Below are 23,424 nucleotides of genomic sequence, written 5' to 3' on the forward strand. Positions count from 1 at the left end.
AGGGGCGCCGGAGCGCAGCTGCCTATGCAGTCGACTTCCGCATCACGGCTGCGAGGTCCGGCTGGAATAGCACTGCCCTCCGCGCCGCCTTTGTAAACGGACTGTCATTGGTTCTAAAGGAGCACCTGGTGGCTAAGGACGAACCGCGGGATTTAGATGGGCTTCTTGATCTTGTCATACGATTAGACAATCGGTTAGAAGAACGCCGTCGGGAACGAGACGAATGGCGTGGCCGGGCACGCGCCGTCCCTCTCCCTTCCGGTTCCGACCGCGTTCCGCCCTCCCCATGCTCCACGGCCCCTGCGCTCCGTGTGGTTACAGCTCCCCCTGCTGACGAAGCTATGGACACGAGCAGGGCCACATTTAGGGCACCAGATAGACAGAGGAGGCTGGCCCGCGGAGCGTGTTTTGTTTGTGGCTCGATAGAGCATCAGGTAAGAGACTGCCCCGAGCGGTTAAACACCAACGCCCGCCCCTAGAAACTGGGCTAGGGGTGGGCCGAGACATTCACGTGGGACACACCCACATTGCCACACGACTCCCAGTTACAATCCTTTATGAGGATTTAACCCTGAAGGCCCCAGCACTGGTGGACACGGGCTCTGAAGGGAATCTGTTAGACAGCAGATGGGCCAGGGAGATAGGGTTCCCTCTGGTGGCGCTTACCTCGCCTGTGCAGGTGCGGGCACTAGATGGCTCCCTACTCCCTCCAATCACACATAAGACACCACCTGTAACTCTGGTGGTGTCAGGAAATCACCGGGAGGAGATCGAGTTTTTTGTGACTCCTGCTACCTCCCGTGTGATTTTAGGGTTCCCCTGGATGTTAAAACACAATCCCCGGATCGATTGGCCGTCCGGGGTAGTGGTTCAGTGGAGCGAGACCTGCCATCGGGTATGTTTAGGTTCCTCGGTTCCTCCCGGTTCCCAGGCTAAGGAGGAGGTCAGAGTCCCGCCCAATCTAGGGACGGTGCCGGTGGAGTACCACGACCTTGTAGATGTGTTCAGTAAGGATCTGGCGCTCACCCTTCCCCCCCACCGTCCGTACGATTGTGCCATTGATTTGGTTCCAGGCGGTGAGTTCCCGTCCAGCAGGCTGTACAACCTCTCACGACCTGAGCGCGAATCAATGGAGACCTACATCCGGGACTCTTTAGCCGCCGGGTTGATCCGGAATTCCACCTCCCCGATGGGTGCAGGTTTCTTTTTTGTGGGTAAAAAAGACGGCGGACTTCGTCCATGCATTGATTATAGGGGACTGAACGAAATCACGGTTCGTAATCGATACCCGTTGCCCCTGTTGGATTCAGTGTTCACGCCCCTGCATGGAGCCCGAATATTCACTAAGCTAGATCTTAGAAATGCGTATCACCTGGTTCGGATCCGGAAGGGAGACGAGTGGAAGACGGCATTTAACACCCCCTTAGGTCACTTTGAGTACCTGGTCATGCCGTTCGGCCTCACAAATGCCCCCGCGACGTTCCAAGCCTTGGTTAATGATGTCTTGCGGGATTTCCTGCACCGATTCGTCTTCGTATATCTAGACGATATACTCATCTTTTCTCCGGATCCTGAGACTCATGTCCGGCATGTACGTCAGGTCCTGCAGCGGTTGTTGGAGAACCGGCTGTTTGTGAAGGGCGAGAAGTGTGAGTTCCACCGCACATCTTTGTCCTTCCTGGGGTTTATCATCTCCCCCAACTCCGTCGCTCCTGATCCGGCCAAGGTTGCGGCGGTGAGAGACTGGCCCCAACCCACTAGCCGTAGGAAGCTGCAACAGTTCCTCGGCTTTGCTAATTTCTACAGGAGGTTCATTAAGGGCTACAGTCAGGTAGTTAGCCCCCTGACAGCCCTGACCTCACCAAAAGTCCCCTTCACCTGGTCGGATCGTTGCGATGCCGTGTTCAAGGAGTTGAAACAGCGCTTCTCGTCTGCACCCGTTCTGGTGCAGCCCGATCCTAGTCGCCAGTTAGTGGTTGAAGTGGATGCCTCGGACTCAGGGATAGGAGCTGTGCTTTCCCAGAGCAGGAAGACCGATAAGGTCCTTCACCCGTGTGCCTATTTTTCCCGCAGGTTGACCCCGGCCGAACGGAACTATGACGTCGGCAATCGAGAACTCCTTGCGGTGAAAGAGGCTCTTGAAGAGTGGAGACATCTGTTGGAGGGAACGTCCGTGCCATTCACGGTTTTCACTGACCACCGGAACCTGGAGTATATCAGGACCGCCAAGCGGCTGAACCCCAGGCAAGCCCGCTGGTCACTGTTCTTCGGCCGTTTTGACTTCCGGATCACCTACCATCCCGGGACCAAAAACCAGAGATCGGATGTCTTGTCCCGGGTACATGAAGATGAAGTCAAAACGGAGTTGTCGGATCCACCGGAACCCATCATCCCGGAGTCCACTATCGTGGCCACCCTCACCTGGGACGTTGAGAGAACCGTCCGGGAGGCCCTGGCACAAAGCCCGGACCCCGGAACTGGGCCGAAGAACAGACTCTACGTCCCACCAGAAGCTAGGGCTGCAGTCCTGGACTTCTGTCACGGCTCTAAGCTCTCCTGTCATCCACGGGTGCGAAGAACCGTGGCAGTTGTCCGGCAGCGCTTCTGGTGGGCGTCCCTAGAGGCCGACGTCCGGGATTATATCCAGGCCTGCACCACCTGCGCCAGGGGCAAGGCTGACCATCGCAGGGCTTCGGGACTGCTCCAGCCGCTGCCCGTGCCCCATCGCCCCTGGTCCCACATCGGCCTGGATTTTGTCACGGGCCTCCCGCCGTCCCAGGGCAACACCACCATCCTCACGATAGTGGACCGATTCTCCAAGGCGGCCCACTTCGTGGCCCTCCCGAAGCTCCCGACGGCCCAGGAGACAGCGGACCTCCTGGTCCACCACGTCGTCTGGTTGCATGGGATCCCAACAGACATCATCTCCAATCGTGGTCCCCAGTTCTCCTCGCAAGTCTGGAGGAGCTTCTGCCGGGAACTGGGGGCCACGGTGAGTCTCTCATCCGGGTATCATCCCCAGACCAACGGGCAAGCAGAACGGGCCAATCAGGAGGTGGAGCAGGCCCTGCGTTGCGTGACAGCTGCGCACCCGGCGGCCTGGAGTACCCATCTGGCCTGGATCGAGTATGCCCATAACAGCCAGGTGTCGTCAGCCACCGGCCTCTCCCCTTTCGAGGTGTGTCTGGGGTACCAACCTCCTTTGTTTCCGGTGGTTGAGGGAGAGGTCGGTGTGCCCTCGGTCCAGGCCCACCTACGGAAGTGCCGTCGGGTGTGGCGTGCCGCCCGTTCTGCCTTGCTGAGGGCCCGGATGAGGACGAAGGCCCATGCAGACCGTCGGCGGACCCCGGCCCCTACGTACCGGCCAGGGCAGGCAGTGTGGCTGTCTACTAAGGACATACCCCTTCAAGTGGACTCCCCTAAACTGCAGGACCGGTATATCGGTCCGTTCAAGATCATCAAGGTCATCAGTCCAGCCGCAGTGAGGCTTCAGCTTCCGGCCTCACTGCGGATCCATCCCGTTTTTCACGTGTCCCGGATCAAGCCCCATCACACCTCACCCCTCTGTACTCCCGGTCCGGCACCACCTCCTGCCCGGATCATCGATGGCGAGCCGGCTTGGACTGTGCGCCGGCTCTTAGATGTCCGTAGGATGGGCCGGGGCTTCCAGTATTTGGTGGACTGGGAGGGGTACGGACCTGAAGAACGCTCCTGGGTGAAGAGGAGCTTCATCCTGGATCCGGCCCTCCTGGCCGATTTCTACCGCCGAATCCCAGACAAGCCTGGTCGGGCGCCAGGAGGCGCCCGTTGAGGGGGGGGTCCTGTTGTGTGGGCCGCCAGAAGAGGAGGTACTGCTGGCCCACCACCAGAGGGCGCCCTGTCTGGAGTGCGGGCTCCAGGCACCAGAGGGCGCAGCCGCCTCACAGGAGCAGCCAGGGTGACAGCTGTCACGCATCACCTGCAACAGTTGTTACCAATCATCTGATCGGCAGGAGTATATCAGCAGGACAACGTCTCCACCTCTTTGCTGAGATATCGTTCTACCTGGAAGGTAACGTACCTCAGCTGACTGTTTGACAGTATTCTTTGTGACTTTGTGCGTTGTTATTGTGGACTACTTTTCCAACGAGAGGTGGAGGTAGCTTTCCTGCTATACGGATTCTTGGGTGCAAACGCGCCCTCATTTAATTGCTTTTTGTTCCTCGCCAGCAGTACCAGGTCCGACAGTGCATAAGGCAGTGGCCACCTGGGAGTTCGGGACTTCACGGCTCCAGTATTCCCGGGGTCTGGTGGCGGAGGAAATCGTGTGGTTCCGGTTCTGCTTTGGACAGGCGTCTCCTATCTTCGAGCCTGCCCACACGACATCTTTGTGAATTGACTCTGGTCTATTGTTGTAATCTGTTGTATTTGTTGTGCACATTCACAACAGTAAAGTGTTGTTATTTGACCTACTCCATTGTCCGTTCATTTGCGCCCCCTGTTGTGGGTCCGTGTACCTACACTTTCCCAACAAAAAATATGAGGATATAATCAGATTTATTCATAAAGTGCTTTAAAATATAAAACAGCATGTTATAGTTTAACCAGAACTAATAAAATAAATAATACACAAATAACATTGAAAAACCTGCAGCGCATGATAAATTCAAATCATATCTGAGAGCACGTGCTGGTGCTGGTATTGCCACATCCACCATGGAACCACCCCAAGTCCTGGGATAGCAACCAGTCAGGGAACTGATCCATCTCCTTCTCTTGAAATAACCATCTGTCTGCTGCAGCCAGATGAAATGTGGTCGTGTCCTTCACTTTCTCCAGATTCTGGGGTCCTCAACTCTCAGGCACCTGCCTGCTGCATCATGCACAGAGAAACACACCACATGGCCAAAATCTCATGGTTGACACTCCCTCACAATCCAAGTGATTCTTCATCTGAGTCACTCATGTGACACAAACTCACTCCAGTGGTGCCCAAGGATCCTCCAAACAGACTTAGTACCAAAAGCATTCAGGCATCATCTTAGGTAACATTAAGACAGGAAGCACCGGGTCCCTAAAGACTTGGACCTTCATTCTCCGGATTCTGTAGCATGAAGTGGAAGAAAGAAAGTCCACAACTCCAGGCTGATGCAAGTCATTTCATCAGTCAAGGCTGGTACCCATTTACAGCTGGGTACCAGATTGTGTTGTCCAAGGGGACAGACAGGTAGCATGAGTAGGATTCAAACCCAGGTCTGCAGCTCCTTATCCACGGAGCTACCTGCTCTAATTACAGCCCAGTCTCGTTTTTTTTTTGTGCTCCTGTAACAAAATGAGTCAAATTTTCGTGACTGTTTTTTTTTTAACTCAGTATTACTAACTGTACTCATACCCCCAACCCTAACCTTAACCATAACCTAATCCTACTCCGTCCCCCACCCTAACCATAACCACCCCCCCCCCCCGCTTAACTTTTAATTTCATGCATTGTGCTAATGTGATGAAAATGAGGCACTTTTTGTCACAATATCATGAACCAATAGATTAATGTATATTTCATGCTTCTGAATCACGATTTGCCGTGAGACTGGGTTGCTAATTACATTGGTCAACAATTATTATTTTTTTTTCTTGTGTGGACTTTGAGAACTGATTTTGGGTCATTTTGGGGTGCTGCATCTGAGTCTGTGCTCAGATTTCTTTCACATCACATTTTTTTTTTTTTTTTGCAATCTGCATGTTCCATATGGATGGATTACGCAAAAGTTGCTCATTCACTCACAGATTTGACGCCACTAATCATGCATAAAAGCATCTCCAAAAGCATAGTTTTTGCAAAATGTGAACAAGAGCCATAATATCGATTATGGCGCCAAAGACGTGTGCGAGACTGCAGCTTTTGCTTCAATGCTTGACACAATGTTTTTATATCTCAAAAATGTGATGTGATTGGCAAAAAACTAACACCGGATTCAGATTCAGTGCCCCCAAATGACCCAAAATATGTTGAAAAGCTATATGCAAGAAAATACTGTGTTGAGCAGTGTAATCAGTCAGACACTGGTTAAAAAAAAAGATGTTGTTTAAGCCTGGACTTAATGTCTACCACAGAGTTTCCCACTAAAGTTGTCACCCATTGAGCACATGCTCTATAAACAGGTTGATCGCTTCATTATATTGGAAATGCTTAATATTCCAGCATCTTTATATCGATGTGCATGTGTTGGCACATAAGGCTCAAGACATTGAACAAGATTATGTAGGTTATAGTGAATGATGGTGCATATATTATATACACCATCATTAAATATCTTTTGTAAGTGCAAAACCTTGAAAGCTGCCCTTGTATGGTGTCCAGTGTAGAGAACTGGAATTATAAGATGATTGTCTCAGTCAAAATTATAGCAGGCGTGCTCAAGACATCTCATGCTATTACGTGGGATGTTCTTGAAGATACAAAGGCACAAATTAGTGTCTCAGCATCAGTCAGTCAAATCACTGCAACACCAAGTGATAATGGCCAGTTATCATTGTTTTACAGTCATGCCTGCTTTGAATCTTTATTCAACATAAAATTTTACTTGAGGGATGGTTGCAGCATTTGTATCCACTCCTAAACAACAATAATAACCAACTGAGTATCGTGCATGCTTTGTATTGTCCAGGAGGTCCAGCTGAACGGAAAGCCAGGTCAGCCTGTGGCGAAGTATCTGAGCCAGCTGAGTCTGACGGTGCCAGCTCCTGTGTACCCACGCAGCAGCTGCAGCAGCAGTGAAATCTCTCTGTCAAGCACATGCAGTGAATTCTCCAGCGGCTCCTACACGTGGAATGATGGGCGGTCCTGTGGGAAAATGGTAAATTTTCTTACCCTGCTTGCATCGTTCGTAAACGCTGACAGTAGCTTGTCAAGCATCTGTTCCAAAGGTGTTTTAGGAATTCTTCGGTGCTTCTTTGCTGTCTTTGGCTCACAGTAGAAATACTAATTAACCCCTCATGTCAGAGTTTGCTGCTGAGTCGTCACATTGGGCAAATGCACTTCAGGTAATTTAAAAATATTTTCCTTATAGCAGCAGAGTCAAAATTTGTCTCTCAACTTGAATAGTTTGGCAGTAATATGTAACTAATTTCCTCATTAAAGGTAACACTGCCAACAGTTTAGACAATAATTAGGATTTCTGTACCAGTTGCGTAGCAAAACTGTGGCTCACTGGATTTTATTTTTATTAATTTGTTTTTGAGATGGTGTGCAGATGACACTATTATTCACTTTTACAAATTCAAGCATTAAAATGTTTTTAGTGAAGATATTACCACTAGAAGGGCACTCAGAGTGCATACCTCCAATAAATGTAATACAAAGGTATGTTTATGATAAAGTTGCTGGCCATTTTCCAGATGCACTCAAAACTATAAAATGTCCCTAAATTTGAGTACATTCAACATTTTATTTATATTTGGGGAAAATGGGCTCATAAAACATGTCCTAAGTTTCTGGCTCCTCCTGTTGACTCAAGAAGTAACTCGCTGATAGGCCCATTGGTGCCAGTTCTTATCCCCAGATTCTGCAGCAGGAAGCAGATGAGAGTCTATGACTCCCCCTGGGTGGGAAGCCAGTCCATCACAGGTTACTTCTCCAGCCAAGGCTGGTACCCACTTATAGCTGGGTGGACTTGGACAATATAGATGAAGGACACAGACAGGTAGCGTGACTGGGAGTCAAACCCATGTCTAGATATTGGTAGTCCAACTTCTATCCCGCAGATGTATCTTCTCAATATTTGCAGAGCTACCTTAAAATGCAATGATATGGTATCTATTCCAAAACCAGATATGCTCATGATTTGGTCATGGGGTAAAACAATCTTGGAATTATAAAATTGTTTTTAATAATGTCCTGGTGCTGCCCATTTTGTCAGATCCTCAAACTTTAATGAAGTCTCCTTCAGGATAAGTCAGTCAACAATGGGAGAAATTTTTAAAATTTAAATGCATCTGCTCCAGATTTTTGAGAATTGGTGAATCTTTACCAAATGCTATGATGATTGAAGTAACACTAATTATTGTAATATTTCTTCCCACTCTGTAGTCTTCTCTGACTTGGGAGAAGCGGCTAAGTTTGGGTTCATCAGCCCCCAGCAATATCTGCACATCTCTGGAGGAGCAGCTGCCCACGAGAGGCAAAGAAAGCCACATACTAGAGGGACTGAGGAAGCTCCAGAGAAGGAAACACACGAGTTCATCTTCTTCATCCAAGGTCTCCAACTCAGGCTACAAAGACTGTATGAACTCCAATGAGGGAATCTACTCCCTGGGTATCAAAAGTAGCAGCAAAGGAGTTTCAAAATCAAATCATATGAGTAGAATGGGGAGAAAGAAGTTCTCTTATGACTCTGATGATGCAGACGACGAACTGGCACATTCCAGTCAGAGAGATAACATCCCCACAAAGGACAGCTGGTTTTACTGTAAGAAACTTTCTCACAGCATCCCAGAGAGTCTATGCAGCTGGGACGGGATTCAGGATAGCGGACGGGAAGGTGATGATAGCTCAGAACCTGTGGTTACTAAACGTTCTTCTTGCCACAACTCCAAAGAGCGTCCTGAGAAACTTTTTATTAACAGTTTTCTCCCTGAGGGACAAAGAACATCAGCTTTCACTAAACCATCTGTAATGCACGCCAACCCTTCTAACTCACACGATCCCAGCCAGCTCTCTGACCTGGATGATCCTGAGGAACTAAACTCTGAGTCCAGTGACATTCGAAATTCCTTTAGTCAGCACGATCAGGCAGAGAGGGAGCCGAAGAGACTGTCAAGGGATGCTGGTAAGCTGATTACACACCAATGCCCGGGAAGGGACCAGGGACGTACCCAGTCTGCAGATGGGAGGCCCAGACCTTTCAGCCTAATTAAGGAACCCAGAGAGGCTAAGTGTACTCACTCTGAGGAGAGCATCTTAGCAATATTCGATGCAGAAGGAGAGGCTATTGAACTCCGTGGTCAGAAACTTGGACATAATCTTCAAGGTAGCAAATTAGTTCCTAACTACACTGAATCAGTGCCCCATGAGATGCTAGGAAGGCAAAAACCAGCAATTGCTAGAAACTACACTGTTCTTGAGTCTCCAGAGAAGCCATCAGAATATAAGCAGAGGACTATTAACACTAGCAGTAGCAGGGAGGGCAGCACCGAGAGGCTGTCAATGAACTTGACTCCACAAAGGAAACTAATCAAACTGCCAGCAACCCGAGCTATGAAAGGTCATTCAATCCCTCCACTGAATGACGCTTGTAGTTCCAAATCTGGTGGTTCAAAAATACCTGGATGTAACAAACCTTCAGGATCCCCACTAAGATTGTCTAAAGGCTCCATCACTGAGCCAGTTAACAGTATAAACTCAGGTCTCTCAAGTCAGGACAAATCCCCCACTTCTCCGACAGGTAAAATGTTGAGGTTCATCAAACCTCCAGGAAATGTCTCACACAGCCCAAAGGCAGCTGGCTCCAAACTCCCCGGCAAAGCTGAATGGACTAAAGGCTGCTCCTCCTCTGGTTCACCACAGCTCTCGCGGAGGCACCTGGAATACACTGACCGTGGTGAGCAGCCAGCCAGAGACAAGCACTGTGAAACCAGCAAAACTAAACTCAGGTCACCTTCACCTCCTGCTCCACCTGGACGCACAACCTCCTTACTGATCAGACCAAATTATGAAGGGTCACCTCAAGCACATAAAACTGGGGTGTCTCAATCATCTTTACAAACCACTGTGAGGGCCCCTCCCCCAAGTTACTCCCCCTCATCTGCGCCAAATATGCAAAGTACTCTACCCATCAAGGATAAAGACTGTTTAGACTTGGATGCAGGCTATGGGACTGCACTTGCACCTCATAAACTGGTTGACAAAACCAGTCAGCACCTTCAAAAGTCCCCCACCTCAACTCAGACACTTACAAAAAGCACTTCTAAGTGGGCAAACATGAAAGACTACCTCCCTTCTGTGAACTCAGGTTGTGCTCCAGAAACTGAAAATGCACCTAAAACTTCAAAGAATGTCCCTCCTCCCTACAGTGCCCTTAGCGGGTCCTCATTTCAGAATTCAGTTGCATGTAAAAGAGGACCTTCCAATGAAAATGTTGATCAATCTGTGCAAAAGACATTTGTTAATTTGCCTGTTTCGATTCAGGGCACCACTCAAAATAAAACAGAACCACACAATTCTAAATCTATTGTGAGCCCACCCAGTTCAGTTATAAATTCCCCTAACCCAGTGGAAAAAGGCTCAAAGACACGCATTCCTATGGGATTCAAAGCATTTTTGAAATCTCCCCCTAGCCATAAGAATACCCCCTCTATACCAGGCAAGCAGGAGAAAGATCATATCAACTCATTCTCCAAAGATACTGTAACTACAAATGCATCCACTAAGTGTGATGATTTTCAACCCACATACAATATGGATTTATCACCCAAGCCATCCATTACAGAAGGCAAAGTTGAGGGTCAGTGTAGATTACTGGAAGAGGAAGCACAGGTTGCAGGCCAAGAAGTTCTTTGTGACAAAGTCAAAAGGGGTAGTCAGCTTTTTGCTAGATCCATATCTGTTAACAGTAAACCTCTCCTAAAACCAGCTTTGGGAATGAATGGTGCTAAAGCTCGAAGCCAGAGTTTTAGCACCAATTATATGGAGAAGCCCAACATTTCCAACCTTGATGGACCAGGAAAAATCAGAACTCAAATAATCACTAATTCAGGTGACAGAGGGAGCTCCTTGTCTTGGCAGAGTTCTGCAGAGGTGCCGAGTGCAGGATTAATTGAGAATACTGTCCACCACTCCCCCAGGAACAGGCTTAGCTACTGTGGTGGCATGACCGGGTTGAATAGTCACAACATACTGCCTGAGAGAGTGTCTAAGTTAGATGCTAAAGGTAACACACCACAAGACACAATGAAGGAGGAGGCAATCACTTCCCACCCCCAAAAGGAGGTGCGTAGTTTACCGATCATTGAAAGGACTGGTTTCAACAATGTCCGTAAGCCTGTAAAGGTGGCGTCTCATCCTCAGTTTAAATCCCAAGCAACTTGCATCTATAACTCGGAAAACCCAGTGTGTAGTACAGGAGGCAAACCAACCACCCCTGATGAGCCCAACTACAACGACAGGGAATTCAAAACCCAGATGGACCCCATAAACAAACCCCCAGATACCGAAGAGAAAAAAGTCAGTCCAACTATCTCTACGATCGAGGCAAAAGTCATGATGGGAATCGAAGAAAATGTGCAAAAGTGTCAAGAACAGGAGAAGGTTGCTGCCAGTGAGGCTAAACAGAAAACGGGTCCTTCTCTGGCAAACTGGTTTGGCTTCCGTAAGAGCAAATTGCCGGCTCTGAGTGGCAAGAAGGCGGATTCACCAAAGGCTAAAGAAGAAAAAAAAGAGCTAAAGATTGGATCAGTCCTTGGAGGAAAACAGCTGAAGGCCGACAAGAAGAAGGATAAAAAGAAAAATGACAACCAGGAGGTGCAGAACCTGTCAGAGATGAACAACAAGCTCAGCTCCATCATGGACCACTGCAACAACCAGATGGGTCAGATAGCCAGCCAGATCCAGTGTACAACGGCCTTCATGGGCAAGGATCAGCTTGTGAAAGAACTTCTTGGCAAGTGAGTTAAAAAAGTATTTGTTGAGAGAATTATTTTCTACCCTGGAACTTGATGATTAATGTTATTAAGTTTCCTGTTAATTTTCGATCCAGTTAATTCAACTTTTAAGGAAATCAGTTGTTCTTTTAGTTTGAGCATGAGTCATAATTTTTCCAGAAAGTTCACAAACAGTACAAGTACACGCTGGCTCATTTCTAAATGGTGCATACAGTGCTACTTGAAAGTTTGTGAACCCCTTGAGCTTTTACATGTTTGAAAAAAAAATTTGACCTCAAAAAACAGAACAAAAATTCATGCTTTTTATATAAAGATTTCTAAAATTATGCCATTTAAGCTCACTGTGAAAAGCAATCTCTGCATCATGAATTAAAAGAAAAAAAAATAATCTAAAAGCCAAAATGATGATATGAATAAGTAGAAGTAAGTGCACCCTTTTACTATAACACATGTACTATAAATAGTCACTTTTACATTCAGTTTTCTTTAGGGCAAGTCAGGGGATGAACACATGATTATTTCCAAGTCACTGGTTATATCTTGGACTGTTTTACATCAAAGAAATACAAACAGCCTCAACACTGCATTTAATCTATTGTTAGACTCGATTGACTTTTCTCAAAATGTAAATGAGTCCACCCACCACTTTAATCATACCTTAGATCTTGTTCTGACTTATGGTATGGAAATTGAAGACTTAACAGTATTCCCTGAAAACCCCCTTCTGTCTGATCATTTTTTAATAACATTTACATTTACTCTGATGGACTACCCAGCAGTGGGGAATAAGTTTCATTACAGTAGAAGTCTTTCAGAAAGCGCTGTAACTAGGTTTAAGGATATGATTCCTTCTTTATGTTCTCCAATGCCATATACCAACACAGTGCAGAGTAGCTACCTAAACTCTGTGAGTGAGATAGATTATCTCTTCAATAGTTTTATATCCTCATTGAGGACAACTATGGATGTTGTAGCTCCTCTGAAAAAGAGAGCCTTAAATCAGAAGTGCCTGACTCCATGGTATAACTCACAATCTCGCAGCTGAAAGCAGATAACCCGTAAGTTGGAGAGGAAATGGCGTCTCACTAATTTAGAAGATCTTCACTTAGCCTGGAAAAAGAGTCTGTTGCTCTATAAAAAAGCACTCCGTAAAGCTAGGACATCTTACTACTCATCACTAATTGAAGAAAATAAGAACAACTGTTGTGAAAGTGTAGTGACACGGACCCACAACAGGGGGCGTAAATGAACGGTCAATAGATGAGCCAAAAAGTAATAATTTAATGTTGTGAAATGTGCACAACGAAATACAGACAATCTCAGAATATAATTACAGTCAAATCACAAAGGTGACGTGTGGGCAGGCTCGAGGATAGAAGACGTCTGTCCTGAGAAGAGCCGGAACCACACGATTTCCGCCGCCTCTGAACCTGGTGAATACTGGAGCCGCCAAGTCCCGAATTCCCAGGTGATCACCGTCCCCGACTGTCGGATCTGGTACTGCTGGCAAGAACAAAGACAGTCAAGTGTAGGTGTGTGCACACCCAGTAACAATAACGGTGGGAATGCCACCTCCACCTCTCACTCAATATGTAGCAGAGTACCGCAGTGATCCCTCAGAGGAAAAGAGTGCCGTCCTGCACTCACTCAGCCTCCACAGGAAGAGGGACCGGTACTCCTGCAAACACTCACAATATACAGCTTGTTAGTAACACAAATGGCTGAGGATATTACCTCCAATGAAGTACGATATCTCGGCAACGAGGTGGAGATGACGTCTGGTCTTTATGGAGTGAGATGATGTTGAGAAGATGGGTGACAGCTGTCAAGAGATAATGAGTGACAGCTGTCACCCCCGGCTGTGTCCGTGGCGGCAGCGCCCTCTCGTGCCTGAAGCCCGCACTTCAAGCAGGGCGCCCACTGGTGGTGGGCCAGCAGTACCTCCTCTTCTGGCGGCCCACACACAACAGGACCTCCCCCTCAATGGGCACCTCCTGGCGCCCGACCAGGCTTGTTCGGGTGACGGTGGTAGAAGTCGGCCAGGAGAGCCGGATCCAGGATGAAGCTCCTCTTCACCCAGGAGCGTTCTTCGGGTCCATACCCCTCCCAGTCCACCAAGTACTGGAACCCCCGGCCCATCCGACGGACGTCCAGGAGCCGGCGCACCATCCAAGCCGGCTCCCCGTCGATGATCCGAGCAGGAGGCGGTGACGGTACGGGAGCACAGAGGGGTGAGGTGTGGTGAGGCTTGATTTGTGAAACGTGAAAAACCGGATGGATCCGCAGTGAAGCCGGGAGTTGGAGCTTCACTGCGGCAGGACTGAGGACTTTGAGGATCTTGAATGGTCCGATATATCTGTCCTGAAGTTTCGGGGAGTCCACCTGGAGGGGGATGTCCTTTGTGGAAAGCCACACCTCCTGCCCGGGCTGGTAAGCAGGGGCCGGGGATCGCCGGCGGTCTGTATGGGTCTTCGCCCTCGTCCGGGCCTTCAACAAGGCAGAACGGGTGGAGCGCCACACCCGACGGCACTTCCGCAGGTGGGCCTGGACCGAGGGCACACCGACCTCTCCCTCCACCACGGGAAACAACGGGGGCTGATACCCCAAACACATCTCAAATGGGGAGAGGCCGGTGGCAGAGGACACCTGGCTGTTATGCGCATACTCGATCCAGGCCAGATGTTTACTCCAGGCCGTCGGGTGTGCGGACGTTACACAGCGTAGAGCTTGCTCCAACTCCTGATTGGCCCGTTCTGCCTGTCCATTGGTCTGCGGATGATACCCGGACGAGAGGCTCACAGTAGCCCCCAGTTCACGGCAGAAGCTCCTCCAGACGTGTGAGGAGAACTGCGGACCATGATCTGAGACGATGTAGGTGGGTATCCCATGCAGACGGACGACGTGGAGGACCAGGAGGTCTGCTGTCTCCTGGGCTGTTGGGAGCTTCAGGAGGGCCACGAAGTGGGCCGCCTTGGAGAAATGGTCCACTATCATGAAGATGGTGGTGTTGCCCTGGGACGGCGGGAGGCCCGTGACGAAATCCAGGCCGATGTGGGACCAGGGGCGATGAGGCACAGGTAATGGCTGGAGAAGTCCTTGGGACCTTTTATGGTCTGCCTTGCCCCTGGCACAGGTGGTACAGGCCTGGATGTACTCCCGGACGTCGGCCTCCATAGATGCCCACCAGAAGCGCTGCCGGACAACTGCCACGGTTCTTCGCACCCCTGGATGACAGGAGAGCTTGGAACCGTGACAGAAGTCCAAGACTGCAGCTCTAGCCTCTGGTGGGATGTACAACCGGTTCTTCGGACCTGTTCCTGGGTCCGGGCTCCGTGCCAGGGACTCCCGGACGATCTTCTCCACGTCCCAGGTGAGGGTGGCCATGATAGTGGACTCAGGCAGGATGGGCTCCGGTGGATCCGACAGTGCAGTCTTGACCTCCTCTTCGTGTACCCGGGACAAGGCATCCGACCTCTGGTTCTTGGTCCCGGGGCGATAAGTGATCTGGAAGTCAAAACGCCCGAAGAACAGTGACCACCGGGCTTGCCTGGGGTTCAGCCGCTTGGCGGTCCTGATATACTCCAGGTTCCGATGGTCAGTGAAAACCGTGAACGGCACAGACGCTCCCTCCAACAGGTGTCTCCACTCCTCAAGAGCCTCTTTCACCGCAAGGAGTTCTCGATTGCCGACGTCATAGTTCCGTTCAGCCGGGGTCAACCTGCGTGAAAAGTAGGCACACGGGTGAAGAACCTTATCGGTCTCTCCGCTCTGGGATAGCACGGCTCCTATCCCTGAGTCAGAGGCGTCCACTTCAACCACGAACTGGCGGCTAGGGTCGGGCTGCACCAAAACTGGCGCAGTAGAGAACCGTCGTTTCAACTCCTTGAACGCGGCTTCGCACCGATCCGACCAGGTGAAGGGGACTTTTGGAGAGGTCAGGGCTGTCAGGGGGCTAACTACCTGACTGTAGCCCTTAATGAACCTCCTATAGAAATTAGCGAAGCCGAGGAACTGTTGCAGCTTCCTACGGCTTGTTGGTTGGGGCCAATCTCTCACCGCCACAACCTTGGCCAGATCAGGGGCGACGGAGTTAGAGGAGATGATAAACCCCAGGAAGGACAAAAACGTGCGGTGAAACTCGCACTTCTCGCCCTTCACAAACAGTCGGTTCTCTAATAACCGCTGCAGGACCTGACGTATATGCTGGACATGGGTCTCAGAATCCGGAGAAAAGATGAGAATATCGTCCAGATATACGAAGACGAATCGGTGCAGGAAGTCCCGCAAGACGTCGTTAACCAAGGCTTGGAACGTCGCGGGGGCGTTGGTGAGGCCGAACGGCATGACCAGGTACTCAAAGTGACCTAACGGGGTGTTAAATGCCGTCTTCCATTCGTCTCCCTTCCGGATCCGAACCAGGTGATACGCATTTCTAAGATCCAGCTTAGTAAAGATTTTGGCTCCATGCAGGGGGGTGAACACGGAATCCAACAATGGCAACGGGTATCGGTTGCGAACCGTAATCTCATTCAGCCCCCTGTAATCAATGCATGGACGGAGTCCGCCATCTTTCTTGCCCACAAAAAAGAAACCTGCCCCCATCGGGGAGGTGGAGTTCCGGATCAGCCCGGCAGCTAATGAGTCCGGGATGTAGGTCTCCATTGATTCGCGCTCAGGTCGTGAGAGGTTGTACAGCCTGCTGGACGGGAACTCAACGCCTGGAACCAAATCAATGGCACAATTGTACGGACGTTGCGGGGGAAGGGTGAGTGCCAGATCCTTGCTGAAGACGTCAGCAAGATCATGGTACTCAACCGGCACTGCCGTCAGATTGGGAGGGACTTTGACCTCCTCCTTAGCCTGTAAACCGGGAGGAACTGAGGATCCTAAACACACCCGATGGCAGGTTTCGCTCCACTGAACCACCACCCCAGACGGCCAATCAATCCGGGGATTGTGCTTCAACATCCATGGGTAGCACAAAATCACGCGGGAGGTAGAAGGAGTTACAAAAAACTCAATCTCCTCCCGATGGTTTCCAGACACCACCAGAGTTACTGGTTGTGTCTTGTGTGTGATTAAAGGGAGGAGGGTGCCATCTAGTGCCCGCACCTGCAATGGCGAAGGAAGCGCCACCAGAGGGAGCCCTACCTCCCTTGCCCATCTGCTGTCTAGCAAATTCCCTTCTGACCCCGTGTCCACCAGTGCTGGGGCTTGAAGGGTTCAATCCCCGCTCAGGATTGTAACTGGGAGTCGTGTGGCAATCTGTGTGTGTCTCACGTGAATGTTTTGACCCCCCCTTAGCCCAGTCTCTGAGGGCGGTTGTTGTTGTGGCCGTTTGGGGCAGTTTTTCTGTGTGTGCTGCTTTGAGCTGCAGAGAAAACACTCCCCGCGGATCAGCCTCCTCATTTTGGCCCTGTGCGTTTCCCTATCAACGTCAGCAGGGGGAGCTGTTGCCCCACAGAGCGCTGCGGCTGTGGCGCGTTGGGAGGGCGGCCCCTTTTCGAACCCGGAAGGGAGAGGGCGGCGTGTATCCAGCCACGTCCTTCGCCTCGCTCCCGATGGCGTTCCTCCAACCGATTGTCTAATCGTATAACGAGATCGATAAGCCCATCTAAATGCCGCGGTTCCTCCTTAGTTACCAGATGCTCCTTCAGGACAAACGACAGTCCGTTTATGAAGGCGGCGCGGATCGCAACGTCATTCCAGCCGGACCTCGCAGCCGCGATGCGGAAGTCGACTGCATATTCGGCTGCACACCGGCGCCCCTGTCGCATTGACAGCAGCACTGTTGAAGCGGTCTCTCCTCTGTTAGGGTGATCAAACACTGTTCTGAACTCCCCCACAAACCCAGTGTATGCTGATAACAACCGTGAGTTCTGTTCCCAGAGCGTCGTAGCCCAGGCGCGTGCCTTACCCCGAAGCAGAGCAATCACATAAGCTATTTTACTAGCATCTGACGCGTACATGACGGGACGTTGTGCGAAGACGAGCGAACACTGCATGAGAAAGTCCGCGCACGTCTCACACAACCTTCGTACGGCTCAGGAGGGCTTATGTATGCTTCAGGGGATGGTGGGAGGGGTTGTTGAACCACCACTGGAACGTTCATATCCTGCACAGGGTCGGCAGGAGGAGGAGCTGCAGCAGCGCCCTGAGCGCTCGCCGCCATCTGCGTGGAGAGAGCCTCCACCCTGCGGTTCAGGAGGATGTTTTGCTCGGTCATTTGATCCAACCGAGCCGTAAAGGCGGTGAGAATGTGCTGCAGCTCACCAATCACGCCTCCTGCAGACGCCTGCGCTCCCTGCTCTCCCATTGGTCGTTCAACAGCTGGGTGATGCCCCTCGGAGTCCATGACGCTGGCCGAGATATCCTGTTGTGAAAGTGTAGTGACACGGACCCACAACAGGGGGCGTAAATGAACGGTCAATAGATGAGCCAAAAAGTAACAATTTAATGTTGTGAAATGTGCACAACGAAATACAGACAATCTCAGAATATAATTACAGTCAAATCACAAAGGTGACGTGTGGGCAGGCTCGAGGATAGAAGACGTCTGTCCTGAGAAGAGCCGGAACCACACGATTTCCGCCGCCTCCGAACCTGGTGAATACTGGAGCCGCCAAGTCCCGAATTCCCAGGTGATCACCGTCCCCGACTGTCGGATCTGGTACTGCTGGCGAGAACAAAGACAGTCAAGTGTAGGTGTGTGCACACCCAGTAACAATAACGGTGGGAAGGCCACCTCCACCTCTCACTCAATATGTAGCAGAGTACCGCAGTGATCCCTCAGAGGAAAAGAGTGCCATCCTGCACTCACTCAGCCTCCACAGGAAGAGGGACCGGTACTCCTGCAAACACTCACAATATACAGCTTATTAGTAACACAAATGGCTGAGGATATTACCTCCAATGAAGTACGATATCTCGGCAACGAGGTGGAGATGACGTCTGGTCTTTATGGAGTGAGATGATGTTGAGTAGATGGGTGACAGCTGTCAAGAGATAATGAGTGACAGCTGTCACCCCCGGCTGTGTCCGTGGCGGCAGCGCCCTTTCGTGCCTGAAGCCCGCACTTCAGGCAGGGCGCCCACTGGTGGTGGGCCAGCAGTACCTCCTCTTCTGGCGGCCCACACACAACAACAAGCCTAGGTTTCTTTTCAGCACTGTAGCTAGGCTGACAGAGTCAGAGCTCTATTGAGCCGAGTATTCCTTTAACTTTAACTAGTAATGACTTCATGACTTTCTTTGCTAATAAAATTTTAACTATTAGAGAAAAAATTATTCATAACCATCCCAAAGACATATCGTTCTCTTTGGCTGCTTTCAGTGATGCCGGTATTTGGTTAGACTCTTTCTCTCTGATTGTTCTGTCTGATTTATTTTCATTAGTTACTTCTTCCAAACCATCAACATGTCTATTAGACCCCATTCCTACCAGGCTGCTTAAGGAAGCCCTACCATTAATTAATGCTCCAATCTTAAATATGATCAATCTGTCTTTATTAGTTGGCTATGTACCACAGGCTTTTAAGGTGGCAGTAATTAAACCATTACTTAAAAAGCCATCACTTGACCCAGCTATCTTAGCTAATTATAGGCCAATCTCCAACCTTCCTTTTCTCTCAAAAATTCTTGAAAGGGTAGTTGTAAAACAGCTAACTGATCATCTGCAGAGGAATGGTCTATTTGAAGAGTTTCAGTCAGGGTTTAGAATTCATCATAGTACAGAAACAGCATTAGTGAAGGTTACAAATGATCTTCTTATGGCCTCAGACAGTGGACTCATCTCTGTGCTTGTTCTGTTAGACCTCAGTGCTGCTTTTGATACTGTTGACCATAAAATTTTATTACAGAGATTAGAGCATGCCATAGGTATTAAGGGCGCTGCGCTGCGGTGGTTTGAATCATATTTATCTAATAGATTACAATTTGTTCATGTAAATGGGTAATCTTATTCACAGACTAAGGTTAATTATGGAGTTCCACAAGGTTCTGTGCTAGGACCAATTTTATTCACTTTATACATGCTTCCTTTAGGCAGTATTATTAGACAGCATTGCTTAAATTTTCATTGTTACGCAGATGATACCCAGCTTTATCTATCCATGAAGCCAGAGGACACACACCAATTAGCTAAACTGCAGGATTGTCTTACAGACATAAAGACATGGATGACCTCTAATTTCCTGCTTTTAAACTCAGATAAAACTGACGTTATTGTACTTGGCCCCACAAATCTTAGAAACATGATGTCTAACCAGATCCTTACTCTGGATGGCATTACTCTGACCTCTAGTAATACTGTGAGAAATCTTGGAGTCATTTTTGATCAGGATATGTCATTCAATTCGCATATTAAACAAATATGTAGGACTGCTTTTTTGCATTTATGCAATATCTCTAAAATTAGAAAGGTCTTGTCTCAGAGTGATGCTGAAAAACTAATTCATGCATTTATTTCCTCTAGGCTAGACTATTGTAATTCATTATTATCAGGTTGTCCTAAAAGTTCCCTGAAAAGCCTTCAGTTAATTCAAAATTCTGCAGCTAGAGTGCTGACAGGGACTAGAAGGAGACAGCATATCTCACCCATATTGGCCTCTCTTCACTGGCTTCCTGTTAATTCTAGAATAGAATTTAAAATTATTCTTCTTACTTATAAGGTTTTGAATAATCAGGTCCCATCTTATCTTAGGGACCTCATAGTACCATATCACCCCAATAGCGCACTTCGCTCTCAGACTGCAGGCTTACTTGTAGTTCCTAGGGTTTGTAAGAGTAGAATGGGAGGCAGAGCCTTCAGCTTTCAGGCTCCTCTCCTCTGGAACCAGCTCCCAATTCGGATCAGGGAGACAGACACCCTCTCTAATTTTAAGATTAGGCTTAAAACTTTCCTTTTTGTTAAAGCTTATAGTTAGGGCTGGATCAGGTGACCCTGAACCATCCCTTAGTTATGCTGCTATAGACTTAGACTGCTGGGGGGTTCCCATGATGCACTGAGTGTTTCTTTCTCTTTTTGCTCTGTATACACCACTCTGCATTTAATCATTAGTGATTGATCTCTGCTCCCCTCCACAGCATGTCTTTTTCCTGGTTCTCTCCCTCAGCCCCAACCAGTCCCAGCAGAAGACTGCCCCTCCCTGAGCCTGGTTCTGCTGGAGGCTTCTTCCTGTTAAAAGGGAGTTTTTCCTTCCCACTGTCGCCAAGTGCTTGCTCACAGGGGGTCGTTTTGACCGTTGGGGTTTTTCCATAATTATTGTATGGCTTTGCCTTGCAATATAAAGCGCCTTGGGGCAACTGTTTGTTGTGATTTGGCGTTATATAAATAAAATTGATTTGATTTGATACAAACAGTATGGTACTCTATAGTACATCTATGTGGAGCAGAGAATTCACAAAAACTAAGGGACGGGTGCAAGAAGGAGACTAGTGAGGAAAGTCACAAGACACCAGACAACCCAGAAGAAGTTATAGGCTTCTGTCGCTGCGACTGGAGAAATTGTGCACAGTGCAAGTTTTGCATTTGCATGTTACTGATTTACCAAATTTGCTATATGAATGTTGGTTGATCCTGGAATTGACATTAAGGGATTAGTTTTGGCAAAGATCAAGGTCATTAGGGTCGAAGGTCAAAATTTTTGTTTTAATTATGATGTCCAGAAAAGATAACCCACATACATAGGTGGATGCTGGAATTCACCAGGTGACATCATATTTACCAAAGAGAGCAAAGGTCAAAATCAAAGTTTTTCTCCCCAATTTGTGCTAAAGCTGGCACACATATTGAGGTGGGATCTGAAATTGCCAAGGTGACATCAGATTTGCCAAAAGTCAGTCAGTGGTGCAAAAGGTTTCAATTTAAGTTGTTCATTCTGATTTGCATCAAATGTGGCACACATATGGAGGTGCCCAGCAAAGTCAACTTTGCCAAAGGTCGGTCATTAAAGTCAAGGTCATGTCTACCTGTTTGTTTCTTGACCAACTCTTCCTAGTTACTTTTTGCTGATTTCTAGCAAACCTGGTTTGTCGGTTAAGGCTGACCCTGCAATTTTCCTGAAACAATTAATTTCTGCAGGAATTTGATTTTCAAATCAATTTGGACCAAATTGGCCACACACAGTTGGATTCCAGAATTGCTAAGGCAAGGTCAGCTTTAAGGTCAGCCATGTGAATGAAGGTCAAGGTCATTTGGATCAAATGTCAGTTTGCAGTAGGTGTTACTATGCCTACATGATCAATAATCTCAATTTTATAAATAAAGCTTCAGAAGTTGTGATTCCAGTCTAGTGACCATCACTAGTTTTTGGACTCAGTCACATAGTTCACACACTCAAAGTAGCTCAGAAACTTCAACATTTTACACCCATCATGTTATTGATTTATCACTTCAAGTCACAGATTTGTGTACATGCACACAGTCAGTTGCGAGAAAGCAGTTCCTAGGTCATGCCACATTTAATCTCTGTGTGTGCGTGTGTGTGTGTGCACACGCAAACGAAGAGAACCAGCCAGTGTCATTTACCAGCACATTATTCTTTCACTGTGTTGATAAGAGAGGCTCTCAGCTCTGACATAAAGCTAAATCACTTCTGTATTTCCTCTCAGGACTGCTGTGAAGGGTAGCTCGGTGATCACATCCCCGCCTGCGATCTCCACACCCAAGAGAAACACCGACATGAAGGCAGATATGGAGATCTGTTCTGATACGGCTGTGAGTGAGCAAATACCATCACAACACAAATCATTCAAATCTACTGACTATTTTTTTCTGTGTCTCTGTGTTTGGACGGGCTATTGGTATGACCACGTGTGTGAATCCCCACAGATTTTGCACTCATACAGTATGTTCACGCTCACACACACACGCACACACACACACCTATGCTGCCTCTTTTGCATCACATCCCCTGAAGGCTCACTATTGATTCACGCCGTGTTCTTGCTCAGCCTACATTTCATCACCTACTTTTTGTTATGGTGCTCTGTTCAGGAGACTGAAGCTTTTCAAACAATATTCCAGGAACAGGATGCTGTCAGGCAGCGCATGTGACGCAAAATGAAACCAGGGCATAGACCCCTGCCTTGATTCAAAATGCCATTTTTTGGTCTGAATATGGGACGCTGCTGGAAATGTAATTCTGCCTCCTCTTTTTATACGGTTTGTGAAACATTACTAACAAAATATTGAATATGTTTGAGATCCAAGTTTTCTCTATATTTTAAAAGGCTCTCCACAAGATTTTGAAATCCAGGTCCAAACCTTTGTTTGCTTCCCCTCAGAGTGTTTTCTTTGCCCTTTTCAAAGTTTATTTATTTATTTACTCATTCATTTGCACAAATGAGCTCCTGAGATTAAACTTGTTAAGGTGAGCTGTCCGTGGTGCTGACCTCAACTGGAATACATATGAATGTAATGTGGAACAAAACTGACTGTCAGTCAAGTTGTGGTGTGTGTGTGTGTGTGTGTGTGTGTGTGTGTGTGTGTGTGTGTGTGTGTGTGTGTGTGTGTGTGTGTGTGTGTGTGTGTGTGTGTGTGTGTGTGTGTGTGTGTGTGTGTGTAACTGCAAAGGATTAATGTTGCACACAACATCACGATGGTGATTTGTGTGCATTGACAGTCTGCAGTCGGAGCTTTCAATTTTGTGTTTGTGTTCTCTTCTTACTGACTAACAAAGTTAAAATCATTAAAATTAAAACAATAATTAAGACTCAAATCAACAGGGGACAGATGGTTCTGAGACATTTCAGAAAGTTCTACACTATAAACTGTAGATGTCAGTCATTTCA

The 23,424-nt window shown here is 48.4% G+C and overlaps 1 protein-coding gene across 5 annotated transcripts in view; it reads left to right on the forward strand.

Annotated features, from left to right (window-relative positions):
• LOC117517618 (nck-associated protein 5-like) overlaps window positions 1–23,424 on the forward strand; it is a 372,045-nt gene that overhangs the window by 289,400 nt on the left and 59,221 nt on the right. For all 5 annotated transcript variants that reach the window (XM_034178739.1, XM_034178714.1, XM_034178721.1 and 2 more), the window contains 3 exons: window positions 6,645–6,833; window positions 8,066–11,637; window positions 22,243–22,348. In XM_034178739.1, the coding sequence (XP_034034630.1) occupies window positions 6,645–6,833; window positions 8,066–11,637; window positions 22,243–22,348 (3,867 nt within the window). The remainder of the gene's footprint in view (window positions 1–6,644; window positions 6,834–8,065; window positions 11,638–22,242; window positions 22,349–23,424) is intronic.

This window comes from Thalassophryne amazonica, chromosome 1, assembly GCF_902500255.1.
Source record: "Thalassophryne amazonica chromosome 1, fThaAma1.1, whole genome shotgun sequence".
NCBI classification, from domain to species: domain Eukaryota; kingdom Metazoa; phylum Chordata; class Actinopteri; order Batrachoidiformes; family Batrachoididae; genus Thalassophryne; species Thalassophryne amazonica.